This window comes from Triticum aestivum, chromosome 2B, assembly GCF_018294505.1.
Source record: "Triticum aestivum cultivar Chinese Spring chromosome 2B, IWGSC CS RefSeq v2.1, whole genome shotgun sequence".
NCBI classification, from domain to species: domain Eukaryota; kingdom Viridiplantae; phylum Streptophyta; class Magnoliopsida; order Poales; family Poaceae; genus Triticum; species Triticum aestivum.
In genome coordinates this window covers 29,456,046-29,478,800 of record NC_057798.1, presented here as the reverse complement: position 1 = coordinate 29,478,800, position 22,755 = coordinate 29,456,046, and the positions used below count along the sequence as shown (strand labels likewise).

At 48.1% G+C, this 22,755-nt stretch overlaps 1 protein-coding gene across 1 annotated transcript; it reads right to left on the bottom strand.

Annotated features, from left to right (window-relative positions):
• Positions 1 to 15,289: 15,289 nt before the first annotated feature.
• On the bottom strand, positions 15,290 to 15,889 carry LOC123038834 (ethylene-responsive transcription factor 1B-like). Its single transcript, XM_044462271.1, has one exon. It carries the CDS (start codon positions 15,887 to 15,889, stop codon positions 15,290 to 15,292), a length of 600 nt encoding a protein of 199 aa, XP_044318206.1.
• Positions 15,890 to 22,755: the final 6,866 nt, after the last annotated feature.

The following is a 22,755-nucleotide window of genomic DNA, read 5'->3' as shown; positions in this document are numbered from 1 at the left end:
GGTTGCTGAAAGCAAAAATAGATTGCACCCCTAGGCCCTAAGCCTTATTAGGCTCCGCCCATGTCCATCGTGTACGTACTAAAGCAATTAACAACAACATGGGAATAATAGTGAAAACATCAACTTTGGTGTATTAATATTTTGTCACTTAAGCTGGGCCATCATGGGTGGAATGCCTTCTATCTTTGGTACGATAGATCCTCTAGCGCGCTAGGAAACATATCTTATAGTTACACTAGGATCTCAAATGTATAGCGCTCATCTTTATTCCTTTCAAGTGTCACCTTGGCGCGACTGGGTGCGGGCCCCACTGGTAGAACCAGGGATCCTACCGGACCTGCTGCGTAGGTTGTAGGGGAAGGATGGAGTGGGGCGAGGCGATGAGCGGGCGCGCCGTCGGCTGGGTGTCGTCGCGTCGGAGAGAGATGGCGGTGGCGGCTAGGGTTCCGGCTCCTCTGGGAGCCGGGCAATAGGATAGAAAATATCTTTATTTCTTGATTCCAAAAAGAGTCTTACAACCTATATTTATAACCTAGATAACTTGCATAAGAATTAACCTAAGATAACTTGTGGGCTAAGATTGTCCGGTGGGCCTAGCTAAACCGGTCATAACACTTCTCCCCGCCTGCATAAATAGCTCCTCCTCGAGCTGTAAGGTGGGGAAGCGCTTGCTGAACTTCTCGAGGTGATCAACCAGCGTCAAACACCTTCTCGGCCACCACCTTCTCGGCAGCTGGGGTGGCCAGGTCGGCGGCGACGGCGTTCTCCGGAATGTAGTATGTAACCTCCAGATAGAAGAGTCGCGGGCAGGCATCGCCGGGCGTGTAGGGCTCGTCGCAGTTGAAGCACAACCCTTGGCGGCGACGCTCGAGTAGCTCGGCTGAGGTGAGCCGGTGGAACGGGCGCGCCGCCGTCGCGGCGAGGGGTGCCGCGGAAGCCTGCGCAGGCCGACCTTGCACAGAATCCGGCCCGGGTAGCGACCCAGCGGTCCGGGACGGTGATGCCTGCTGGATGGCCACCGCGCGGCGCTCGAACGCGTGGGCGTAGTACATGGCCGACTGGAGATCCTGGGGTCCCCGAAGTTCCACGTCCACGCGGATGTGGTCCGGAAGTCCACCGACGAAGAGGTCGGCCCGCTGCTGCGCCGTCATGCTCGACGCGTGGCACGCCAGGGCCTGGAAGCGGTCGGCGAAGTTCTGCACCGTGGAGGTGAAGGGAAGGCGACCGAGCTCCGCCAAGCGGCTTCCGCGGACCGGGGGCCCAAAGCGAACGAGGCAGAGCTCGCGGAAGCGCTCCCAAGGGGGCATGCCGCCCTCGTCCTGCTCGAGGGCGTAATACCATGTCTGTGTTGCGCCACAGAGATGGTACGAGGCGAGCCAGGTCCGCTCCGAGGTGAGGGTGCGCTGCCCGCGAAAGAACTGGTCGCATTGGTTGAGCCAGCTGAGGGGGTCATCCGTGCCGTCATAGGTGGCGAAGTCGATCTTGGCGAACTGCGGTGGTGTCTGGGTCGGAGCGCCGTGTCGAGATGGCTCGGAGGTGCGGAGCTGTGAGGCGGATGGCGCCTGGTCGGAGTATTGCGGGTGGGGACCCATAGAGCCAGATGGACCGCCGAACTGCGGAAACGAGGTCGGCTGCTCCAAAGCTGTGGTGTAGACCGGTGAAGGCGAAGACCCAGCTGCCTAAGCTGGTACTGGCGACGGGGATGGCGGAAACCGGACTTGTTGTATCGGAAGGCCGGGCGGCGAGGGTGCCCCTGATCTGGGCAGGGCCGGCGCCGGTGGTTGCAGCGGCAGCGGCGGGGGCTGGAAAGGGGCGGTGGACACCGGGGACGACAACGGACGCAGGTGCCAGAGGGGCGCCGTCGACGGCGGCTACAGAGGTCCGGTGGCCGCAGCCTGTGGCGTCTGCTGCAGCAGCCAGGGGGCCGCTGATGGCGCCGGCGACGTCTGCTGCAGCGGCCAGGGGGGCGCTGATGGCGCCGGCGGCAAGTACCAGAGGGGCGCCGGCGGCAAGTACCAGAGGGGCGCCGCGGCGGCCGGTGGGCCGTTTGGTGGGGGGCGCCTGGAACGGCAGCATGAGGGGGCGCCGTAAGCGGAGACGCCCTGGGGCGGCGAGGCGGGGGATGGCGCGGGCCAGGCCGGCCACTGCGGGCCCTGGGCAGTGGCTGGCGGCGCGGGTGGCGCCGCGAGCGCCGGCGTGGGCCACTGAGGCCAAGGCAGCGTCGAAGCAGCCGGCGATGGGAGCGCCGGGTACCCCCTGGTGATGGCTGCGGGGATGGAGTACCACGGCAGGCCCGGCTGTCCCGCGGCCGGAGGAAGCAGCGGGGGCGGCCCGTACGGGCTAGCCAAGTAGAGGCGTATGCCCTGTACCGTGATGACTAGGTCGTTGAGCACGCCGGCAATGGCCTCCGGCGAAAACTGGTTCGGTATGGGTGGAGGCGACGACGGCGAATTTGGCGGGGGGCGGTGGCTGGCCCTGTCCCGGCGTTGTGCCGGGGGCGGGGGTGATTGGCGCCGACGGGAGGGTCAGCGAGGCCGTGGCGCTCGGCGATGATGCGGCGGCGGTGGTGGAGTTGGTGGCAGCGACGGTGGGGGAGTTGGTGGGCAGCGGCGGCGGTGGTGGCGGCGGAATTGGTGGTGGCGAGGACATGGTCGAAACCCGGGTATCTGATACCAAATTGGTAGAACCAGGGATCCTACCGGACCTGCTGCATGGGTTGTAGGGGAAGGATGGAGCGGGGCGAGGCGATGAGCGGGCGCACCGGCGGCTGGACGTCGTCGTGTCGGAGAGAGATGGCGGCGGCGGCTAGGGTTAGAGGCGGCTAGGGTTCCGGCTCCTCCGGGAGCCGGGTAATAGGATAGAAAATATCTTTATTGCTTGATTCCAAAAAGAGTCTTACAACCTATATTTATAACCTAGATAACTTGCATAAGAATTAACCTAAGATAACTTGTAGGCTAAGATTGCCCAGTGGGCCTAGCTAAACCGGTCATAACACTCACACATCCATAGGAAGTTTTCAGTCGACTCGGTATACCCAAGTCTCACCAACAAGTCCCCCTCCCCTTACATGCATGCGAAATTAGGATGTTCCAAGGAAAATGTCAAGTTAACATCAGCCTAATCCTTTTTCGACCCTCTTCCTACCATCCTTCAACAATTGGAAAAGTAGGGAATGTTCCCTCTGTACACAAGCCACATTTTGAGTCACTTCATAATGTTAGTCACTTCATAAAGTTACTCGCATCCGCACCATATTCCAAGTGAGATAACCCGATTCTGCAATTAGAATCGTCCTCCGTTTCTCTCGGAATGAAAATATAACTGGCGAGCAGCCTTTTGCCCTTTTCCAACAAATCCGATGCGCACTCCCTGTCATGATTTTGGGTGGTCTCATCACCCACATCTAAATTATTGAAACAACTTGGCCGTGGCCGGCGGCTTGGACCTGGACACCTAGAATCCCGTTCATGAAGGCCCTCCTGCCTGATCGAAATGGGAGAAAAGCAGTGCACCGAATCTGACTAACATATAATATGCACACCTCTATGTCACATCAACATATAACTGAAAGGAGAAAGAGGCATCACCATCGTCCCACCCTAGAAGGATGGTCAACCGAACAAACTATTTGAGCTACAAAACATTTACAATCACACAAATAAACTTTAATACACAAAAGGGGAGCTTTCACCCAAAATCACCCCACACAACCAACCCACCGATACAAGGCAAAGGGTCCGGCCATGCCGACAGCCTCATGCGACACCACTAAACCGAACGGACATGATCCAGCAGAGAGGAAGCACTCGTCAATGCATCCCAAAGAGGAGAAAGACTCCTGCAAACACCGACCGGTCAAAGATTAAGGTCCAAATCATGTCAGAAATGGATAAAAATTAAGGGGAATAAAACGGGGCTGTAAATAAATACTCGCACACGCGCACGCTAGACATGGACTGACAATGTGATTCACCGAACTGCACAAACTCAGCCTCAGGTACTCCAAGGATGCGTTTGGTAGCCTGCATATACCTCAGGTAGGCCTGCACGGGAAGAAAATGATCAGTTTAATTACCCGCAGTCAGTGTTGGGCCTGCATACCACGAATATTAAAATACCTACCTCTGGGCCTGCATCCAGAGGAACGCTCAAATCGACCATTTTTGTGGAGTCAAGCCCGAGCGGTGCAACCCTAGGCACGTGGGCGTGGGTGGTTGCACGCGTCAATGCGGTCCCGAGAAGTCGCGTTGTTTCCCGACGCATCGTCATAAATTATCGTCACCTCCCTTCCTCACCGCTCTCTCCCCTCTTCCCCACTCACACAGGCGGCGGCGACCACCGGAGCGACAACAGGACGATCCAAGATGGTGGGTACCATTGGAGCGGCTGCAGACTTCCAGCGGAGTGCATCGGCCATGGCGGTAAGTCCTCGCCCCCTCTGTAGATTTACTGCTTTCGACTCAGGCTAGATTAGATTTGAGCATGCGATTAGAGAGTTAGGGAGGGCATTAAACACATCGGGGGTGGATGATTGGATTAAAACACTGGCACCGACCGATTATGCACCGACAACTTCTAGGGTTCATAGGTGATTATTCGATTACATCGGGGGGGTGGGGATTGAGGTACACACTTTCTTGTCTAGCCGCGGCGATCCTTGAGTCGTGTCGAGTGGCGGAGGGGCGAAGCCATCTTCTTTTCTTCCTCATCATCTTCATTGTCATCGTCTTCGTCAAGAACAATGGGTCTTGCATGGTTTCCTGCCGCTGGCACCCTGGCCACCATCTGCACCTCGTCGTTGTCGGCCTCTGGCGACCCGAACGTCCTACTCCAGTACGCCGCGACACCCTGGTCTTGGGGCGCCTTGTACTGCCTGTACTTGGCCCATTTTGCCCTCTGTCCAGCGTCGTTGGAGTATGCCTGATTCATGGCCCAGCGCAGGATGTCCACTGAAATTGCGCCCTTGGCTAGGTTCGGAATTAGTGTCTTTAGCTCGTCTGGTGTAGCCTTCTTCATCACAGTGTTGGCCTCCTTATGCATGCCATCAATGCTGCTGAAGTTCGAGCACACTTCCATGGTGTGCTCGAACTTCTTGCGTTCACCGAGCGAGCACCCAAGGAAGAAGGCCCTCCATCTAATGCCCCGGGGTAAAGGGTTGGGGCTGCAGTTGGAGTTCATGGCAAGGGAGAGGTGGTGAAACAGAGGGGGTTTGAGTGCGGTGTTGGGTTAGTATTGTGGGTTAATCTAGGAGCTTTAGGCCGATATGAATGAATGTGGATCATTGAACTGCGTGCTCTTCATTATGCTTATGGACAAGGGAAAGGAGGTTGTGCCACCACTGGAGAAGGGAAAGGAGGTCGTGCCGCCATTGGTGGAAGTGCCAGTGCAAGAACCCCAAGCACCAAGCGGAGGAACTATTGGCACTACCGTGAGGAGTCCGGACCAAGCCACTTCTGCAAGGTTATCCTTGGTCCTAAGCTGGAGAGTTTGCCAATGCCTCTGGAGTCACGAAGCACCTACCCGCCGTCCCTGCAGAGTTCAAGATTATGACGAACACCGGTTGTGCACGGAAGGTGATGATGAGGGTGATCAATGGTAGGGTCACCCTTGATCGGGGTGATGGTGAGGATGTTGCAACCTGAAAGCTGATGTGGAACCACACTGATGTGGACAGTGTGCATGTGTAAAGAATTACTATTTGTGAGAATCAACTTCTCAAGAATGTAAGATTTCTGGGCAAGTACAACTACAGACCTGCTCTGCAATTCTCACCAAAATTTAAGTAGCATTCAGAAAAAGTTACCAACTAACCAACCATAACATCAAGCTGAGTATGAGAACAGGGACATGATTCGCATATCATCTTACAATTCAAACAAGCATAAATTAATTTAGTTCACCCAAACAACATCCAGAAAAAACAAGTTCTCTTCTACTCCTGTTTGATAATGTTGGTCTCCCATTCGGCGAGCTGCGCCTCCTTGAGGATGATCTTTGCCGCCCTCATGGAGATGGAATTCTTCTCCAGCTCCACCAAATTCTTCTTGTTTTTGAGTTTTTCCGATCGGTGAACCTTCAAGCTTTTTAGCCTTCTTCTGAGTGATTGCAGTGGCGTGCTTGACAACAATTTCTTGATACTCGGACTTCCACCCTGGCATGGCAAGCTGGACCATGCCGAAAGCTGCCACGATGCTCACAGTGAGCATGCAGCTACAGATGCGCCAGGACACCACCCTGATGTGTATCATAGTTTCCACCGAAATGCGCGGCTGCCTCGTGCTTGATGAAGATACCGCTGAGCTACGAGACCTCCTGATCGAGCTTCCGGTGGACAGAGATGCCAACGATCTCTCTCCGGATCTCCGGAGGGATCTGTAGGAGGAGTGTCGCCTTGGTAGACATGGAGCGGCAAGGGGTGATGGGGACGGCTGGGCGGTGGCGGAGGAACGAGAAGTCGGCGGCGCGGTGGAGGCACGGTGGAAGGCGACGGCCATGTCGGCGTGGACGAGTAAAACCGAGTCGGGTGGCGGTGGAGAACACCTACCCTACACCTACACTAGAAATGATACCGCAACCGTGCGGTTACACCTACACTGACAACGGCGGGCGTGAGAATGATGAAGTGTGCCTTGAACGATTCACCGTCATGATATATGTTTTTGTAATAAACTTTTGTACTTACTTAAACTAGTTGTACAATTTATATATATATATATATATATATATATATATATATATATATATATATAATTAGTACACTTTTATATTACTTCAGTCGCATAGTTTACAAAACAAAAATGTTGCTAAACAATACATATAATGTTCTATGCTTGTTCTGCAATTTTAATGAATATCAATAACATTTTTCTTCTCCTATACTAAAATTATGTATGCTATATAACAAAATTTGTCTTCGAATTTTTTAAAATTATATTAACTATGTAGTGCATAAATATGTATTTGCATGTGTGTGTTTTCACATATATTAATATAATTAAATATGAGGATAGAGATTTGTAAAACATACGATCTAACAAAATTATTAATAGTGGTTTCTAATTTATTATTAGGTAAACTTGTATAAACTTCTAGGGTATGCGAAATGTGTCTTGCAATTTGGTTTCATGAATAAATTGACAACACGTGCATGATTTGTCCTTGTAGTTCAAATAGCATAATTATTGTAATGATCAAAGCACATGAAAAAATTACATGCTCTACTTTTGCACATATATGACTTTGTTAGGGCATTGTCTCTTTCTAATGTTTTTGGTGATTGATGACAATGCGTTTTGCGGACTAACTGTGTGCATCGAGCATTTCAGATATTCTCATATTTCGCACAAGACGGTTTTTGTTCTGCTCGGTGAGAACGAAGATGGTTTTCCGGCATTTCTTTTTCGGTTGACTTGAGTGATAGGAAATCTCTACTATTAAGGGAAGGTCCGGGTTGAAAGGTATGAGTGGAATCAATACATACACAACCCCATATGCACCCACATACCCTTCATGCACTTTGGAGTCTCCTTCTGTTCATGCTTGGGCACTTTTGTAGTACCCATGCGGTAGTACTGGTCGGCTCCACAGTAGTACCTCTTATGTGGTACTTTCGCTGTGAGCTAGGCCATAAATGAGGTACTACTAGGTAGTGATCGTAGACGGAAATGTGAAAGAAAATGTGGCATTGTCCCAATTTCCTCGAGAACAGAGAAGAAAAAGTGTATGGTTCTTATCAAGGGGAAGTGCTACATGTTAGTCGGAGACTGACATACATGGTGGTGCCATTGTCGGCGATTTCTTCTTCTTCTGAAATGTGTTGCCGACGATCTAGCCAACAACATGGCAAAATAATTTCGATTTCACGGACAGGAGTGTAAATAGGAGAAAAGATTGAATACACTTTGGTTAAGCTCTAGGTTGGGTGTTATATGGATTGCAAGCCACTTTGGTTAAACTTAGGGCCCTCACTGGTACATACTCAATCAAATTGCTTTTTATATTGCATTAGTAAAACAACCATTCAGCACCATATAAAATGTTGTATGATTGTAGCCTCGTCTAATAAATACTTCTTAGGCTGTTTAAATGAAAGAAAACCATCGTTAGATAATCCCCAAAAAATTACTAGTTCTAAAATGTTATTTGCTCTTGTTGGAGATGGAGATGGAGCATCTTACTCAAACTTGTGGCAGCATAGCAGAACCACGTCGACAGCGAAACCATATAGTCCTCTCCTCCCTCCCTTTGTCATGTCCAAAGTTTTGATTTTTCAGTTTGCAAATTTTCTCGCCCTAGGCCGAGACGGCCGAATTTCTGCCATTTTTCAAAAATTTCAGCTGAAATTTGACCAAAATATATTTTTTTCAGCCGAAAGGCACTTTCCGCCCTAGGTCGAGATGGCCGAAATCCATTTTTTCGGCCAAAAATCATAACACTGGCCGTGTCCTGTTCGAGGACCAAGCTCCTCCTCTCGCTGGCCTGATTCCCTTCCCCATGTATAGTTCCTCCTGCTGCTCGATTGGGAGAGCGGATACTGTTGTTGATCCCAGTCAGAAATACTGGGGCACAGAGGAGAAGGGGGGGTGCCGCACGGACGGAGACACGAGGGGAGGACACGGAGAGAGAGAGAGAGAGAGAGAGAGAGAGAGAGAGAGAGAAAGGGATGGGCCTAATTTAACCTACCTATTGGGCTGGGTTCGTTCATCCTCTTTTTCGTTGGGTTGTGGTTTAATGTTTGTTTTTATTGTCAAAGGTTCAAATGTTGACACCTGCAGGTATTAGGCGATTCTTAACTGATGCATTCTGGGTTAAATAGTCGGCTGTTCGCGGGGGGGGGGGGGGGGGGGGGGGGGGGCGAAGGAAGCGATTTGGTTTTGGCCCTAATTTTTCCACATATCATAGGATAAGTAACTCGTAGCACATGTAGTACGTAAGGCATATGGTAGTTTCTTGGCCAGTTTTACTGGGTTTGGGAACCTTCTAGAAGGTTTTGTTCTGGTTTATTTCATTTTTTGTTTTCTCTTGATTGATTTTTAATTTTTTTCCTACATCATAAAAGATGAAAAAATGTGCGAATTTTTATATAAAAAATCATATTTTAAAATTTCTAGAAATGTTAAAAAAGCTTAGGAATTCACAAATAACTTCGTATATTTTAAAAAAATCATTTTTTTAAAAAAAGTTGTACATTTCAAAAAAGTTTGCATTGTATAAAATGGTGATGATTTTTTTAAAAATGCAAAATCTTCAAACTTTCGAAAAGTGTTTGCATTTTCCCCAAAAAAATCTTTGTTTTGCGCGTTTTCCCCAAATTTAATTATAAGCATGATTGGCTTTATCAGCCTTTACCTAACCATCATTGTTTTGCGCGTGCTTTAGCACATCCATTTTCTTGCTTGTCCTCAGTCATTAATCCACTTATATTTCTTCTACCATGTCATTACTGCCAATCTGCCATACGGGCTTGTGCGCCTAGTCATGCTTTCCCCTTTATCATAACAAAACTTAAATATACTAGTGATATATCCATGCGTTGCCGGCCTGTAGCTACACGTGCGCACGATCAGACTCATGAAACAAGGTATGTTGTGCGCCGTCTGTAGCTTCAGATTTTGTTGGTCTGTTTCCTTCCTCTGGGAGCCCGTATATGTCGCTTATAGCGAGAATAGGGAGACCACTCAAAGCGGACTAATATTTGGGCCGACTTTCAATCAACCCATTAACATGTCTTAATATTTTTTCTGTAAATCTTTGAAATTTGTAAATTTTTGTAATCAAAGTAAGTAAAAAGTATATTAACACATCAAAAGAAATGTTCACATATATAAATATATATGGGTATACCTCTAAAGGTACTCATGTATTGTGAGCAAATGTTCTTGTATTTGACATGTATCTTAATAAAACGATCATTCTTATATGTGAAAAGAAATGATCTTGTATACCATGCAAAAAATAAGATCTTGTATGTCATGTACGCCTGTGAAAAACTTATTTATGAAATGAACAACTCATGGCTCCGAAAAAGGCGGCTACCTATGTTTTGACAAACTTATAATATATTATTGCAAAAAATCACGAATGTTAAATAGTGTTACTTTTTTAAACATGCATGTTTTTTATAAATTTTTGTGGTTTCAAAAACTCTTTACGATTTGTAAAAATGTACAACAATATAAAAAATATTCTTGAAACTTTAAAATATTTGTGGATCTTAAAATGCTAATGGATCATAAATATTAATAAATTATTGAAAATTGTTTGTTTTTTTTTGAAAAATGTTGTATTTCAGTAAATGATCATAAGTTATTTAATGTGGAAAAAAAAGGAAAAGAAAGCAAACTGAAAATTGGAGAAATCCAGTCAAAAACTTGAAAGCCTTATTCACCTTGCAGGATTTTTAAAGGATTTCAATATGATTTTTACCTTTCAGATTTTTTTTCCTATGCATGACATCCATTTTATAGGAATGGAAGTACTGGATTTCTTATGACTGTGTCAAAATTGTTCAACCTAAGGATTCTTAGCATTAGATGAGAATTCATGGAAAATTAGTAAAGTTTAGAGTGAAGAAGGCATTTGAAATACTCTACTTGAGTATAAACTTGCCCATTTAGCTGGATGTTTGCAACCATCTAAACCTAAAAATCTCATCTTCACTTGCCAATTTAATCATCAGATGGTTTTAAACAAGTAAAACCACTACACACTCAATGGTTGATCGGTTGGTCATTACTCTTCTAATATCAACTGCGACAACCAAACAAGCTTTTTCGGTATGAACTAGTCAAGAAAATGTTTTCGAATCAAATGAAGATGATTTTTTTCGACATTATATGATTGTCTATATTGTTAAGGAAAAATAGTTGTAAAGTTCACATTATCAACTTGTCCAACACTGGTGGCCGTGGAGTCAATTTAAGTTAACAGAAATATCACACTTTTTTGTAGTTTCAGATATATATGTTGATGATTTATCATCAACACTATCGTAAGCCTTAAAATATAATGATTTTCCATGACTTTTTTGAATGTTGGCTTTTCGCCCCCCTCATGACCAAATCCTGGCTCCACCCCTGCTTGAACCCTGGTGGGCTGAAGATATCACTATCTCTCTGATTATCCAACCACAGGTTGATTCGCTCCCCTTTGCTTTTCTCCTTGACATACTCCCTCCGGTCCTTTTTACTCTGTATATTGGATTTGCCGAAAGTCAAACTTTGCTAAGTTTGACCAAATTTATATTAGAAATTATTACCATCTATAATATCTAATAAATATAATATGAAAATATATTCCAAGATGAATCTAATGATATTGGTGTTGTTATGTGAATGTCTATAATTTTTTATATAAACTTGGTCAAAATTAGATGAGATTGACTTCGAACAAACCTAATATGCAGAGTAAAAAGGACCGGAGGGAGTACGTACGTGCACTTGTATTTTCCAGCCGCACCCGTCCAAATCGAGTGCCGTCACAGTTAACCAAAACTATCCTGAAAGAGAGAGGATATGGTTTCTCATAGATCCATCCGGACAGTGCTATCTTATCAGCGACACACGCCATCTATCGAGTCCGAACAAATTCCTTTTCAGGTCAGGTGGCTTGCTCATCATGCGTTTATTGCTTGCTAGCTCTAGCTCATGATTATCCCAGTCAACTAGAATAACAATAACCCTCCAGTTTTATAAGCCCTACTAACAAACAAAAAAAAACGAGGGCCGGTGTATCTAGTGAAGGTTCTCCAATTAGACGAAATTTATTATTTTCTCAACCGATAAGTTAGAATCAAGGGCTATAATACACATATATAAATAAATCAACTACTCACACGTTTCAAGGCCGAATTCAAGGTCAAAGTTTATTCCCCCTCACACGTTCAGACATGTTTGGACATCAAACGAGCGCTGATTAGGCTCGCAAAATTTGACAGTCTGAACAGTCCGGTCCTCCGAAATCCAGACCATATGTGGGGAGAAATGTGGTCGTCCGGACTATCTGCCATGTCATCGCCAACACGCAGGCCCAACAAAAAAAAACCCATTGCACGACACACCCTACTTTTTTCCTGTCGGATCCTCCCCTTCACGCTCAGTTTCTCACCGTAACGGGACATCTCTCGCTGGAGCCCTTTCCTTTAAAACCGGATGGCACCCACCTCACTTTCGTCGTTCGTTGCAACAAGGACAGAATTTTTCATATTCACAATATAATAGAGTGGGTTAAACTTACACGTACTATTGCCGCAAAAAAAAACAAATAACTAAAGAGGTCATTCTTAAAGGTTCATTCAACTTTGCAAATGCACACAGTAAAATGTCATCTTTTTTGAGATTTCTAATTGTCGCAATAGGTGTCAATATTTTTCTTTCATTTCTCATATCTCGCATCTGTTTAGAGTTTGTAATACCTTCAATTTAACATGTCAATGTCATGACGAAACGACATCATATGTCCCCTGAATTCTACAACCGATGAAACAAAAACATACACACATATACACACTGACGTGGGAGGCGAGTGGCAAATATTCCTAGTCATTAATAAGCTCCCCCCCTCCAGCCCATACATCATTCATTACTAGAAGGGATATTTGTTGTTCTTCTCTTCCTCATCCTCCCTAATATCTTCTACTCCTAGCCTCTTCGTCAACCCGTTTCATTGGCGTCACCAGCACCACGTCACCAACCTCATCTTCTTCTTCCTCCTTCCTCATCAGTTTTAGTTCTCGTTCCTACTTATTTTCTAGAATACTCTTTCTTTCTTTTTTCGCTTTATTTTCTAGAACGCTCTTTCCTTCTCCAACACCATGGACCATTTGACCGTTTTAGTTTTTTTCCTTCTTATTATTGTAACACTCTTCTTTTCTACTCCCTCGAGACCTTTTTACTCCGGAGTACTATAGTATGAACCCCCAGGCTAATATAGTGTCCTGTTGTCCTTGCCCACGAATGTTTTGGCAAGCATCAGCGTGTGGACATCCTAAAGAGCATGGTCGTCATCATCTATCTTGGTGAACGCTTGGTCACCCATGTCGCAAGCGCACGGTGGCCGTTATCCATGTTGAGCCACCCAGATTTCCCCTAATATTCAAATTTACGATGCTATAACAGTGCAATTTCCGGTTTATTTACACATGAAGAAATAACGAGAACATGGGAATTAATAGTGAAACATGAACTTTGGGGTGTATCAATACTTTGTCACTTAATATTGGTATTCCTCGGTGGGAAGTCTTATATCTTTGGTACAATAGATCCCCTAGCGCACTAGGAACATATCTTATTGTTACGCTAGCACCTCAAATATATAGCACTCATCTTTATTCCTTCTAAGTGTCACCTTGGCCCGACTGGGTGCGGGCCCCACACATCCATAGGCAATTTTCAGTCGACTCTGGTTTATGCACGCCTCACCAACAAGCCCCCCTCCCACTGCATGTACGCGAAACTAGGATGTGGTCGGCTCACCTACCTTCCTGCATGTACTCTGGTCTATCCACACGTCCGTAGGCACTTTCAGTCGACTCTGGTCTATCCATGCCCCACCAACATGCCCCCTATATACGTACAAGATCGTGCATCATACTACGTAGATCACCAAATGACCAAAATCGACAGGAACCGGACATAACTGACTGCAAACAAACATAAACATCACCAGAAGATGACCAAACGGGCATAATTCACACAGTTCAACAATCTGTCAAATTACAGTAGGAGCTAGATTATATAATCGGAGAGAAGGCCGAGCTTCAGCACTTTCTCGCTGGCCCTTTGCAGGAGGTAGGTTGTCGTTATAGACACCTTCATAGGAGGAGGAAGAGGAGATACAAAGTAGCCCTTCAAGCACCGGACGACGCGGTCCTACTTCAGCTTCGCCACCCTTGCCGCCTCCGCCGCCTCCAGCTCAGACTGCTCAATGCCGATCCGGAGTTGCTTGGCATTGATCCTCCGGAGCCGTCGGGCATCCTTCTCCGCCGCCGTAAGTGACCGCCGGTCACCCACTGGAGGAGACGCTCATCCTCGTTGAGCCGGCATCACACAGTGGCGGTGGGAGGACTGTGCAGCCGCGTCCGACGCGGTCCCCATCTTCCTTGCCCTCTGCCTCTCGCAACGGGCGGCACACGCCTCCGATTCCGGAGTGCGCATCCGTGACACTGATGGAGCAGGCACTAGAACCCAACGTTGCACGTGCGGAGCAGCGGCGGAAGGTGGAGGAGGTCGATGGACGGGCAGCACCGATTGAGCTTTCCTCACAGATACATGTGCGGGGAGGGAAGGGCCGGCGCTGGCGTTGGCGCTGCGGCCTTGGGCGATAGGCGGCGCCGCATCGAAACCGGAGCCGCCGCCCATCTCCACCAGCGAGCATTGTTGTGCGATGCGAAGGGCCGGCTTGTGCTCGTCTTTGGCACCATCGCGGAGGAAGGCATCCCCGTCATCGTCGCCGTAGCCGCCGAAGTGGCTGCCGGTGCTGGCCATGGTCGCCGGTGCTCAGGAGTTGAGTGGAGTGAAGTGAAGTTAGGGTTTGGTTCCGGATGATGATTTTATGGGGTCGCTGTGGGCAAAGGTGGGCTGGGCGGATGCGTCCGGGCCGCCTCATATCCGCTCTACATTTGGGCTGGATATGATAGGTGTCGATCATTCAGGGTGTTTGAGATCGGTTTGAGGCGTCTGGTTGGATCGGTTTTTTGTGACCGGTCCACCCGCCTGGACCTTTGAGATGGGTTTGAGGCGTACGATTGTAGGTGCTCACAACTCTATGTCTCCTCAACATAGAACTGGAAGGAGAAAGAGGCATCACCATTGCCACACCCTTTAGACAAATGGTCAGCCGAACAAACTATTTGAGCTACAGAACATTTCCAATAAAAAACAATAAACTTCAATACGCAAAAGGGGAGCTCTCGCCCAAAATCGCCCCCACACCGGACACCGCCACACGACCACCCCACCAAGCCAAGGCAAAGAGTCCGGCCATATTTGAGCTACAGAACATTTTCAATAAACTTTAAAAATATGGCATGACAAGTACCATCAATGCCTCCAAAGAGTGGAAGTACTTGCCGTCAATGCCTCCAAAGAGGAAAAAGAACCCCAAACACCATCATTGCCGGCATCGACCGGGTCGAAGATCAAGTGTAAATCATGTGAGAAATGGATAAAAATCATGGGGGTAAATCGGGGCTGCAAATATTCACACAGACGCGCTAGACACGGACTGACAATATGATTCACCGGACTACACAAACTCAGGTACTCCAAGTTGAATTTTCTGTATACTACTAGTAAGCTGTATTACAGGTAATTCTGAGAAGCTCGTCCAGGTACTCGGCACCCAGGTCCACCAGCTCCACGATGAACCGTTTCTTCTTTTTCACCCTGGCTGTCGCCGCATCGTTCAATATCTCGGCTTTGTTGCGCCTCCGTCTACAGGAGTGGCGCCATTTGAGCGCCAGGACGGGCGAACCTCCCATGCACGAGCCAGTGGCGGTGGCGCCGAGCGCGCAGAGCGAGTCCTGGACACGCTCCAGGGGAAAGTTGAGCGCCGTGGCCGCGCCCCTCGAGGACAGGGCCGCCTGGTCGTAGGCCATCGCGGCGGCCTCGGCAGTTTGAAACGTGCCCAGCCACACCCGTGCGCCGCCACGCGTGGAGTCTCGGATCTCCGCCGCGAACCGTCCCCACGGCCGCGCGCGCACGCCGATGTACGACGGTGCTGCCGAGAGTGCTCGCTTCTTGGGCCGAGGACTCCTTTCCGCGTCAAGCATCTCGCCGCTACTCAAGCTCGAGTCGAATGGAAACGAGTCCAAAGATGATGTGGTGGAGGATGAGCAGGAGGGAGTAGCGACGCCCATGGCACTGTGGTCATTGTGCTGCTGCTCCATGAGTGTGGTGTGTTGACCCAGAAACAGTCGGAGCTTCATGTGGGATTTATAGCACGGGGCGCTGCCTTTCGTCCACACTATCGATCGCAGAACCCATATACTACCTAGGACGGCGCCACCGCTATAATAATCACAAGTTGGGCTAGCTAAGAGCATTACTAGTAGAACCCGCAAACCCTCAAACCCTTATAGCAGTTTTAAGGGTTGAGAAGTGCCAGTTTTTGACACTTTTAAGGGTTGAAAAACAGGGGCAAAGACTAGAACCCTCAAACCCAACCCGTAAACTGCTTTAAGGGTTGGATTTGAGGGTTCTAGTCTTTGCCTCAACCCCAACCTTTAAAACTGTCATTTCATATATCACACATTTCATCACATTTCATCATATGATATATCACAAATTCCATCACAATTGACATAAAACAATAATCATTCTAGTTATTATTACAACACCGAATAAAACAATAATCATTCAAATTATTACAACAATGTTTGAGCAAATTACACTAATTGTTCGAATCAAATAGGACATAGAAAAGCAAAACAAAGATACATCATGGGCCAATGCGCCGCCCATCCAACTGCCAGTGGTGCTCTACTAGATCATCCCGGAGTCGACCATGAGTGGTTGCATCCTCAATCTGACGATGTGCTTGAAGAAAAGCGTGTATGCGAGAAGGGTTTCTTTCCGGTTGCACACGGGTACCAACATTGTCATAGAAACAAGGGTGGTTTAACCCTCTCTCATCCTCTAGGATCATGTTGTGTAGAATCACACAACTTTTCATGATGTTCATCAAGGTTTTTTTGTCCCAAAACCGAGCTGGACCACGAACTATATGGCAAACCTTGCTTGCAAAACACCGAAAGCTCTCTCAATATCCTTGCAGGCTGCCTCTTGTGCCTTGGTGAAATGAGCCTCTTTTCTTGTTAAGGGCACCCCATTTTTCTCCTTGATGGACTTCACAAGAGTTGCCCGAAGATACTGCTCACCGTACAACCGGATGACCAACTTGGCAAACCTACGGACTGACTCCGTGGTTGTATCTTGCCCAATGCGAAGATACTCGTCGGTATAATTCGCGGGTATGCCATAAGCGAGTACCCGCATTGCCGCCGATATCTTTTGATATGCACTAAACCCCATGATACCGGCGGTGGATCTACGACGTTTAAAGTAATATGAGGCGGCCTCATAATCGGTGACAATCTTCACAAACAAACTACGCCGCATTCGGTACCTTCTGCGGAAGAGATGAGGAGGGTATGTAGGTACCTCGGAGAAGTAGTCTTCCATCAAATGTTCGTGCCTGAGAGCGCGGTTCCGGTAGATGGTGACTCGCCCCATCTTCGACCCTCTCCTCTGATCCATCAGCTTCACGCGGTTTTCAAAGGATTGCACGTCGATGAGGAGGCTCATCATCTCGACGTCGTCGTCTTGCAACAACTCGTCGATGTCCGAATTGTCGGATGACGACCAACCCGACGAACCGGACAACGAGTCCATGTCGTTGTTGTTCACCTCCATCTACACAATACAACAAACAATAAATTGTGAGTGCCAACAATGAATCAAAAAGGAAAAAAAATAAAACAAAAATAAAGAAAAGGCAGCATACCTGCGGGGAGCTCGGGGCGGCGGCGCGGCTGCCTCTGGCCCGCCTGGCCTCTGGCGCGGCGGCTCGAGGAGGCCTGAGGCCGGCCTGCCTCTGGCCGCTGGGGGCCGGGAGGCAGCTGGGAGGCGGGAGCCGACTGGGGGGCGGGGCCCGACGGCTGAGGCGGGCGGGCGGGGGGCGGGGCGCGGCGGGGCGGGAGGCGGCGGGGCAGGAGGCCGGGGGGCGGGAGGCGGCGGGGCTAGAGGCCGGGGGGCGGGGCGCGGGGCGGGGCGGTCGGGGGCCGGGGCGCGGGGCGGGAGGCGGCGGGGAACGGCGGATTCGGCGGCGGGGAGTGTGGCGCAGGGGTGGGACGGCGGCGGCGTCGAGGGGAGGCGGGGGGGGGGGGGAGCGGATTTAGGGCGGGCGACGGCCGGCGGCTTGGGAGGGAGGAAGCGGGAGGTTGGGGACGGGAAACATCCCTCCCGCGCGACGGGGGAAGGGAGTGCGGGCTGGGGTCGAGCGCCCCCTCCAACCCTCACTTCTACGGTTTGAAATTGGGTTTGAGGGTTGGACCCTTACTTTTTTTTAAGGGTTTGAGGGTTTAGGGGTTCTAGTCTTTGCGTTTTTTTTGTTGCAACCCGTAAAAAAGCGGTTATTTTTAAGGGTTTGAGGATTTAGGGATACTACTAGTAATGCTTTAAGCGACGCGGAACGAGAGACGACGGGAGGTCGGGGTCGAAGAGGGAACCTTCGGAGATGGCTCGGGGACGACGTGAAGAGCTACGGACAGCAGCCGCCTAGGCCCCTACTTTTCTCGCTGACGTACGCACGCACGCCGCGCCGGTCCAAATCGAGTGCAGTCGTAGACTCACAGGTAGCCAAGACTATCCTAAATCAGAAGAGTTTATGATATCTCATAGGTTCATCCGGACAGTGCTACCCAACGATGACACACGCCATCTCCGGACAACTGTTTTCAGTTCAGGTGGCTGCATCATTATGCCGTTAGTGCTAGCTAGCTAGCTCATGATTATTTCAGAGTCAACTATTAGCATATAACTTCCGGTTTGTTAAGCTCTAGTGTGTAGTCGCCGCAACACATAAAACAAACAGTTTGTCTAATTGACATCTAGATAAGAATGTCACATCTAAGCTCCCATAAATAACACAACAACAAGAAACAAAAAGAAAACTGAGACAAAAAAATAGACTACAAACATAGTGAACATCAGGTTAGTAATGTCACATCTAGATGTGTCCTAGACAGACCCACAAACAAAATCAAGGACCAGCTGGCATATATCCAGTGAACGTTCTTTTAGTTGCGCGATTTATGACATTTTGTTTAATTTCTCAACTGGCGAGTTATATCTTGGTGCTGTATTTTCCTTTTCCGATTACGTGCTGAAATATATTGACTGCATTTTTCTCTTAGTTTGGACGTTTCGAGCAACTAGTTGTAGCATGAATTAAATGTGATATCGGAACCAAAAGGTCTTTAGTTCAAGATCCTGCCAACATAGTATTTAAAAAGAATTATGTGCCCTACATCGATCCACGTCTAAGGGCTAAATAAGTCTAGACGTAAAGGGAATGTAGCACTATATTGCCTGCCTCTCTCCATTTATTCGGACTTTTGGAGTAACTGATAGGAGCATGAATTCAATAGTATGTTCCTTTAGTGTGCTCCTTCTAAGCAAAATGAAAGCAGTACCACTGCATTTCGTAATAAAAAAGATTGGCTCAAAATTTATCAAATCACGCCAAATTTTATAGATGTATTGGAAGGCATCTATATATGTAAAATTATAATTTTTGGAGAGCTAGAAATGTTCCATTGAGTGCATGTGTTGACTTCCTTGTTCCTGCTCATCGGATTCTTTCTTTACGTATGCTCAACGCTCAACGTTCTTGGTCACAATAGAAGAAATTCCTCATTATATTCTTCATCTAACTACTACAACTTTAGATGAGGAACCAAAACATTTTTCTATAACCTGATATTCTTTGACCAACAAATGCGGAAATATCGCACGAATAACCCCTTTTAGCAATCGTAGGTTTCACAGACTGCTAACTTGCACCTCTAGTCCTATTATATTGGGATCCACCCACGTCCATCACATTCAGATTTATGAACACATGAAAAGGCAAGACGACATGTTAGTTAAGAAGAAAAATATGAACATATGATATTCCATGAATTTGTCTCTTCTAGTTTCTTTGTAACTACAAGACCACAAGGGTGAGGAAGTGCTTTTAAAGACAAAATGAGTGGTATTGTAAAATAAACCTAATAAACCAATTAATGTTGAACCAACTCAAAACGCGCTAGGAGACTCATTAAAACGGAGCCTTTAAAATGGTTCGTAAAGTCCTTTAAAACCATTTTAAAGGAATTGAAAGCCTGCAATTTCTTTGATTTCCTAAAATTGCAGTCTTTATAATACTTTTGTCATATGGAGAACATTAGTCAGTATAGTAGTCAGTGGGTTACATTTTACTTTTTATCTTCTTTTTTCCTATCTTGTCCTTTCACAAACTGTAGTACAGCTATGATGACCCCCTGCTCGCTCCACCGACACTAAGGTGTAATAACTAGGACTGTCCTTATGAACTGAGCCTAAGTCAGATGGTTAGATTCTTCGTGGTAAAACCGATCCAGGGTTCAAGTCCTATACTTGGCATTGGTGGTCGCTTTTTTCTGGATTTGTTTGAGTCCTTCCGGCAATATAAGTTCCGGTCGACTACAAAGGCATCTATCGCGACTTCATCAATCTCAAGATGATGTGCCGGCCCAGTCTCTTAAAGGTGCTCATAAGGGTAGGATGTGCGTGCATTCATAGAGATGAGTTTATGTGCATATGTATGAGCGTCTGCATTTTTACTGTGTTCAAAAAAACTAGGACTGCCCTTAGTGTTATAAAAACAACCTTCATTTAAGCTATATCTAGCTAGATGATTAGATATAGCAGTCTAAGTGCAGTATATAATAGTGTTGTAAAAACAACCTTCATTTAGTGTCTTCTGTTAAAGAAATGTTAGTATGAGATGTCAGATTAGGGTCCTTCATTTAGTATCAGGACCGGTGTCAGTTATCACCATGGTGTGCTTGGGAGAGGGAAACGAGGAGGAAGTGAGCCTGGACATGGCACGCAACCAGCATATTTAACTCAGACAATTAAAGAACTCAATTATGGCATACTTCGATTGGTTATTTGTCACGTTCAAGTTTTTCACTTCGCCCACTCCGTGCGCACCTTGGTTGCCTAATGCACCTAGACCGAGGGAGTGCTATGCTCTTCCGTATATGCTATACGTCGTTTACTGTACAGCTGGTCCCATCTGTCAAACTTTGCCGAGTTTTTGATGAACAGAACTCGGTGAAATTTTTATTCTGCCGAGTTTTTTTTGTTCACCGAGCCATTTTCTGTTGGAACCTGGGAAAGCCAGAGCTCTGCCAAGTTGCTTGCCATTGCCGAGTCCAATTTTGAATCAAACTCGGCAAACAGTAGTTTGTCAAGTTCCCGACAGAATAAACTCGGCGAAGCAGAAAATACACAACGACGGAGAATGAGAGAGTCGAAGGAAACTTCGGAGATGCATGCATGGCTCGGCTGGTGTGACGTGAACAGGAGCTGGCGGCAGCCGCCTACTTTTCTCCATGACGTAGGTACACTTGCTATTTTCCAGCCGCGCCGGTCCAAATCGAGGTGCAGTCACAGGTAGGCGGCCGGTAATCAAAACTACCCTGAAAAAAAAAGGATATGGTTTCTCATAGGGTCATCGGGACAGCGCTATCTACACATCCAGCTGCCTGAAGCGACACAAGCGAGCGTGCATATCGGGAGGGACAACCCCTTTGCAGGTGGGGTGGCTGCTGCATCATGCTTTGTGCTAGATCATGATTATTCCATAGTAAAGCAGAGTAACTTGCAGTTTGTTAAGCCATACCTACTCTACTCTAACAGATACAATAAAATCAAGCTCATGGTTGTTCTTTAGTGGCGGGCTCGGGGCCTTTTAAATGGGAGAGATTTTCACTTCCCAACCTCTCCTCAATTTTTGGCGACTGTTCGATGCTCGTGAGGTGACCCTCTGACCCGCATCGGCTCGGCTGGATTCCCTCGTGCCCAACCTCGGCTGGATCCAATCAAGCGCCATATCCTGTAGCATGCATTGCGTCAGCTTTATCCTCTCCCCGCGTCGGATCCCCTCGCCTCGGCTGGTAAGCTACATGCCAAACAGGAACCTCATGTCTTATGGAAGACTTCATTAATGATGGAATCAGGCTTCTCGCCATCGATGACCATCACGGAGCAGAGGAACGGCCCACAGAAGATCCAAAATTGACTTTCAGGGTGGCCGGTGACCAATGGCGGATGACCTGCGTCCCAACCGCGCCTAGAGGCTCGGAGCAGAGGAACGGGATGCACCCAGCCCGATTCGTCCTACTCCTCGATGACCTAGGGTAGGAAGCATTGAGACTACGCTCGGACCACGTCCCGACATGGTGTGCAGCGGGGCGGGGTGACGCACTAGCGAGAGGGTGGTCCTCATGGAACGGTGAGCAGTGGCGCTGGCCTCGAGGTGGTGGCAGGATCTGGCCAGGCAGGAGAGGAGGCGTTTAGGGGCGGCAGCGCGCTTCTCAAGTCCAGTGGAGGCGGGCTCACCACCGACGCAGCACGCAGCGGTAGGAGAAGGAGAACTGACGGAGGAGAGGACGAAGGGTGGTGGACTAGCGACACTCCGGCAATAGCAGACTGGGTTGGGCCAATGCGGGATGAATGGTACAAATTGGGTTGGGATCCCCTGCGGGATGAGTGGCGTCCGGGTAGGAGTGGAATTTTCTGGTGTTTTTACCTCTGTCGTCCATATACTTGCATGCATAGCCAATTGGTTGGTGTTGCAAACTGAAAGCTGATGTGGAACCATGATGTGGACAGTGTGCATGTGTAGAGAATTGCGGCAAAAATCACTGTTCTGACCTGTAGTCAAAATCAATTCACAAACTAAACTGTTGACGAAAAAATTTCACTTTGCTGACCCTTTCGTGTAACGCCCGACAGCTAGGCGCCACACTATACTGTGCAGCGCCTGACTGACAGGCGCTGCATGTCTGGCCAGCATCGCACCTCAAACTATCCAAAAATTGCTAAGTCAGTGTGCAACGCCTGAAAGCTAGGCGCCACACTATACAGTGTAGCGCCTAGTGCCTGAGCGTTGCACTACTGGCCTCTTCCGGGAGCGAACGAACCTGACTGCCAGCCTCGC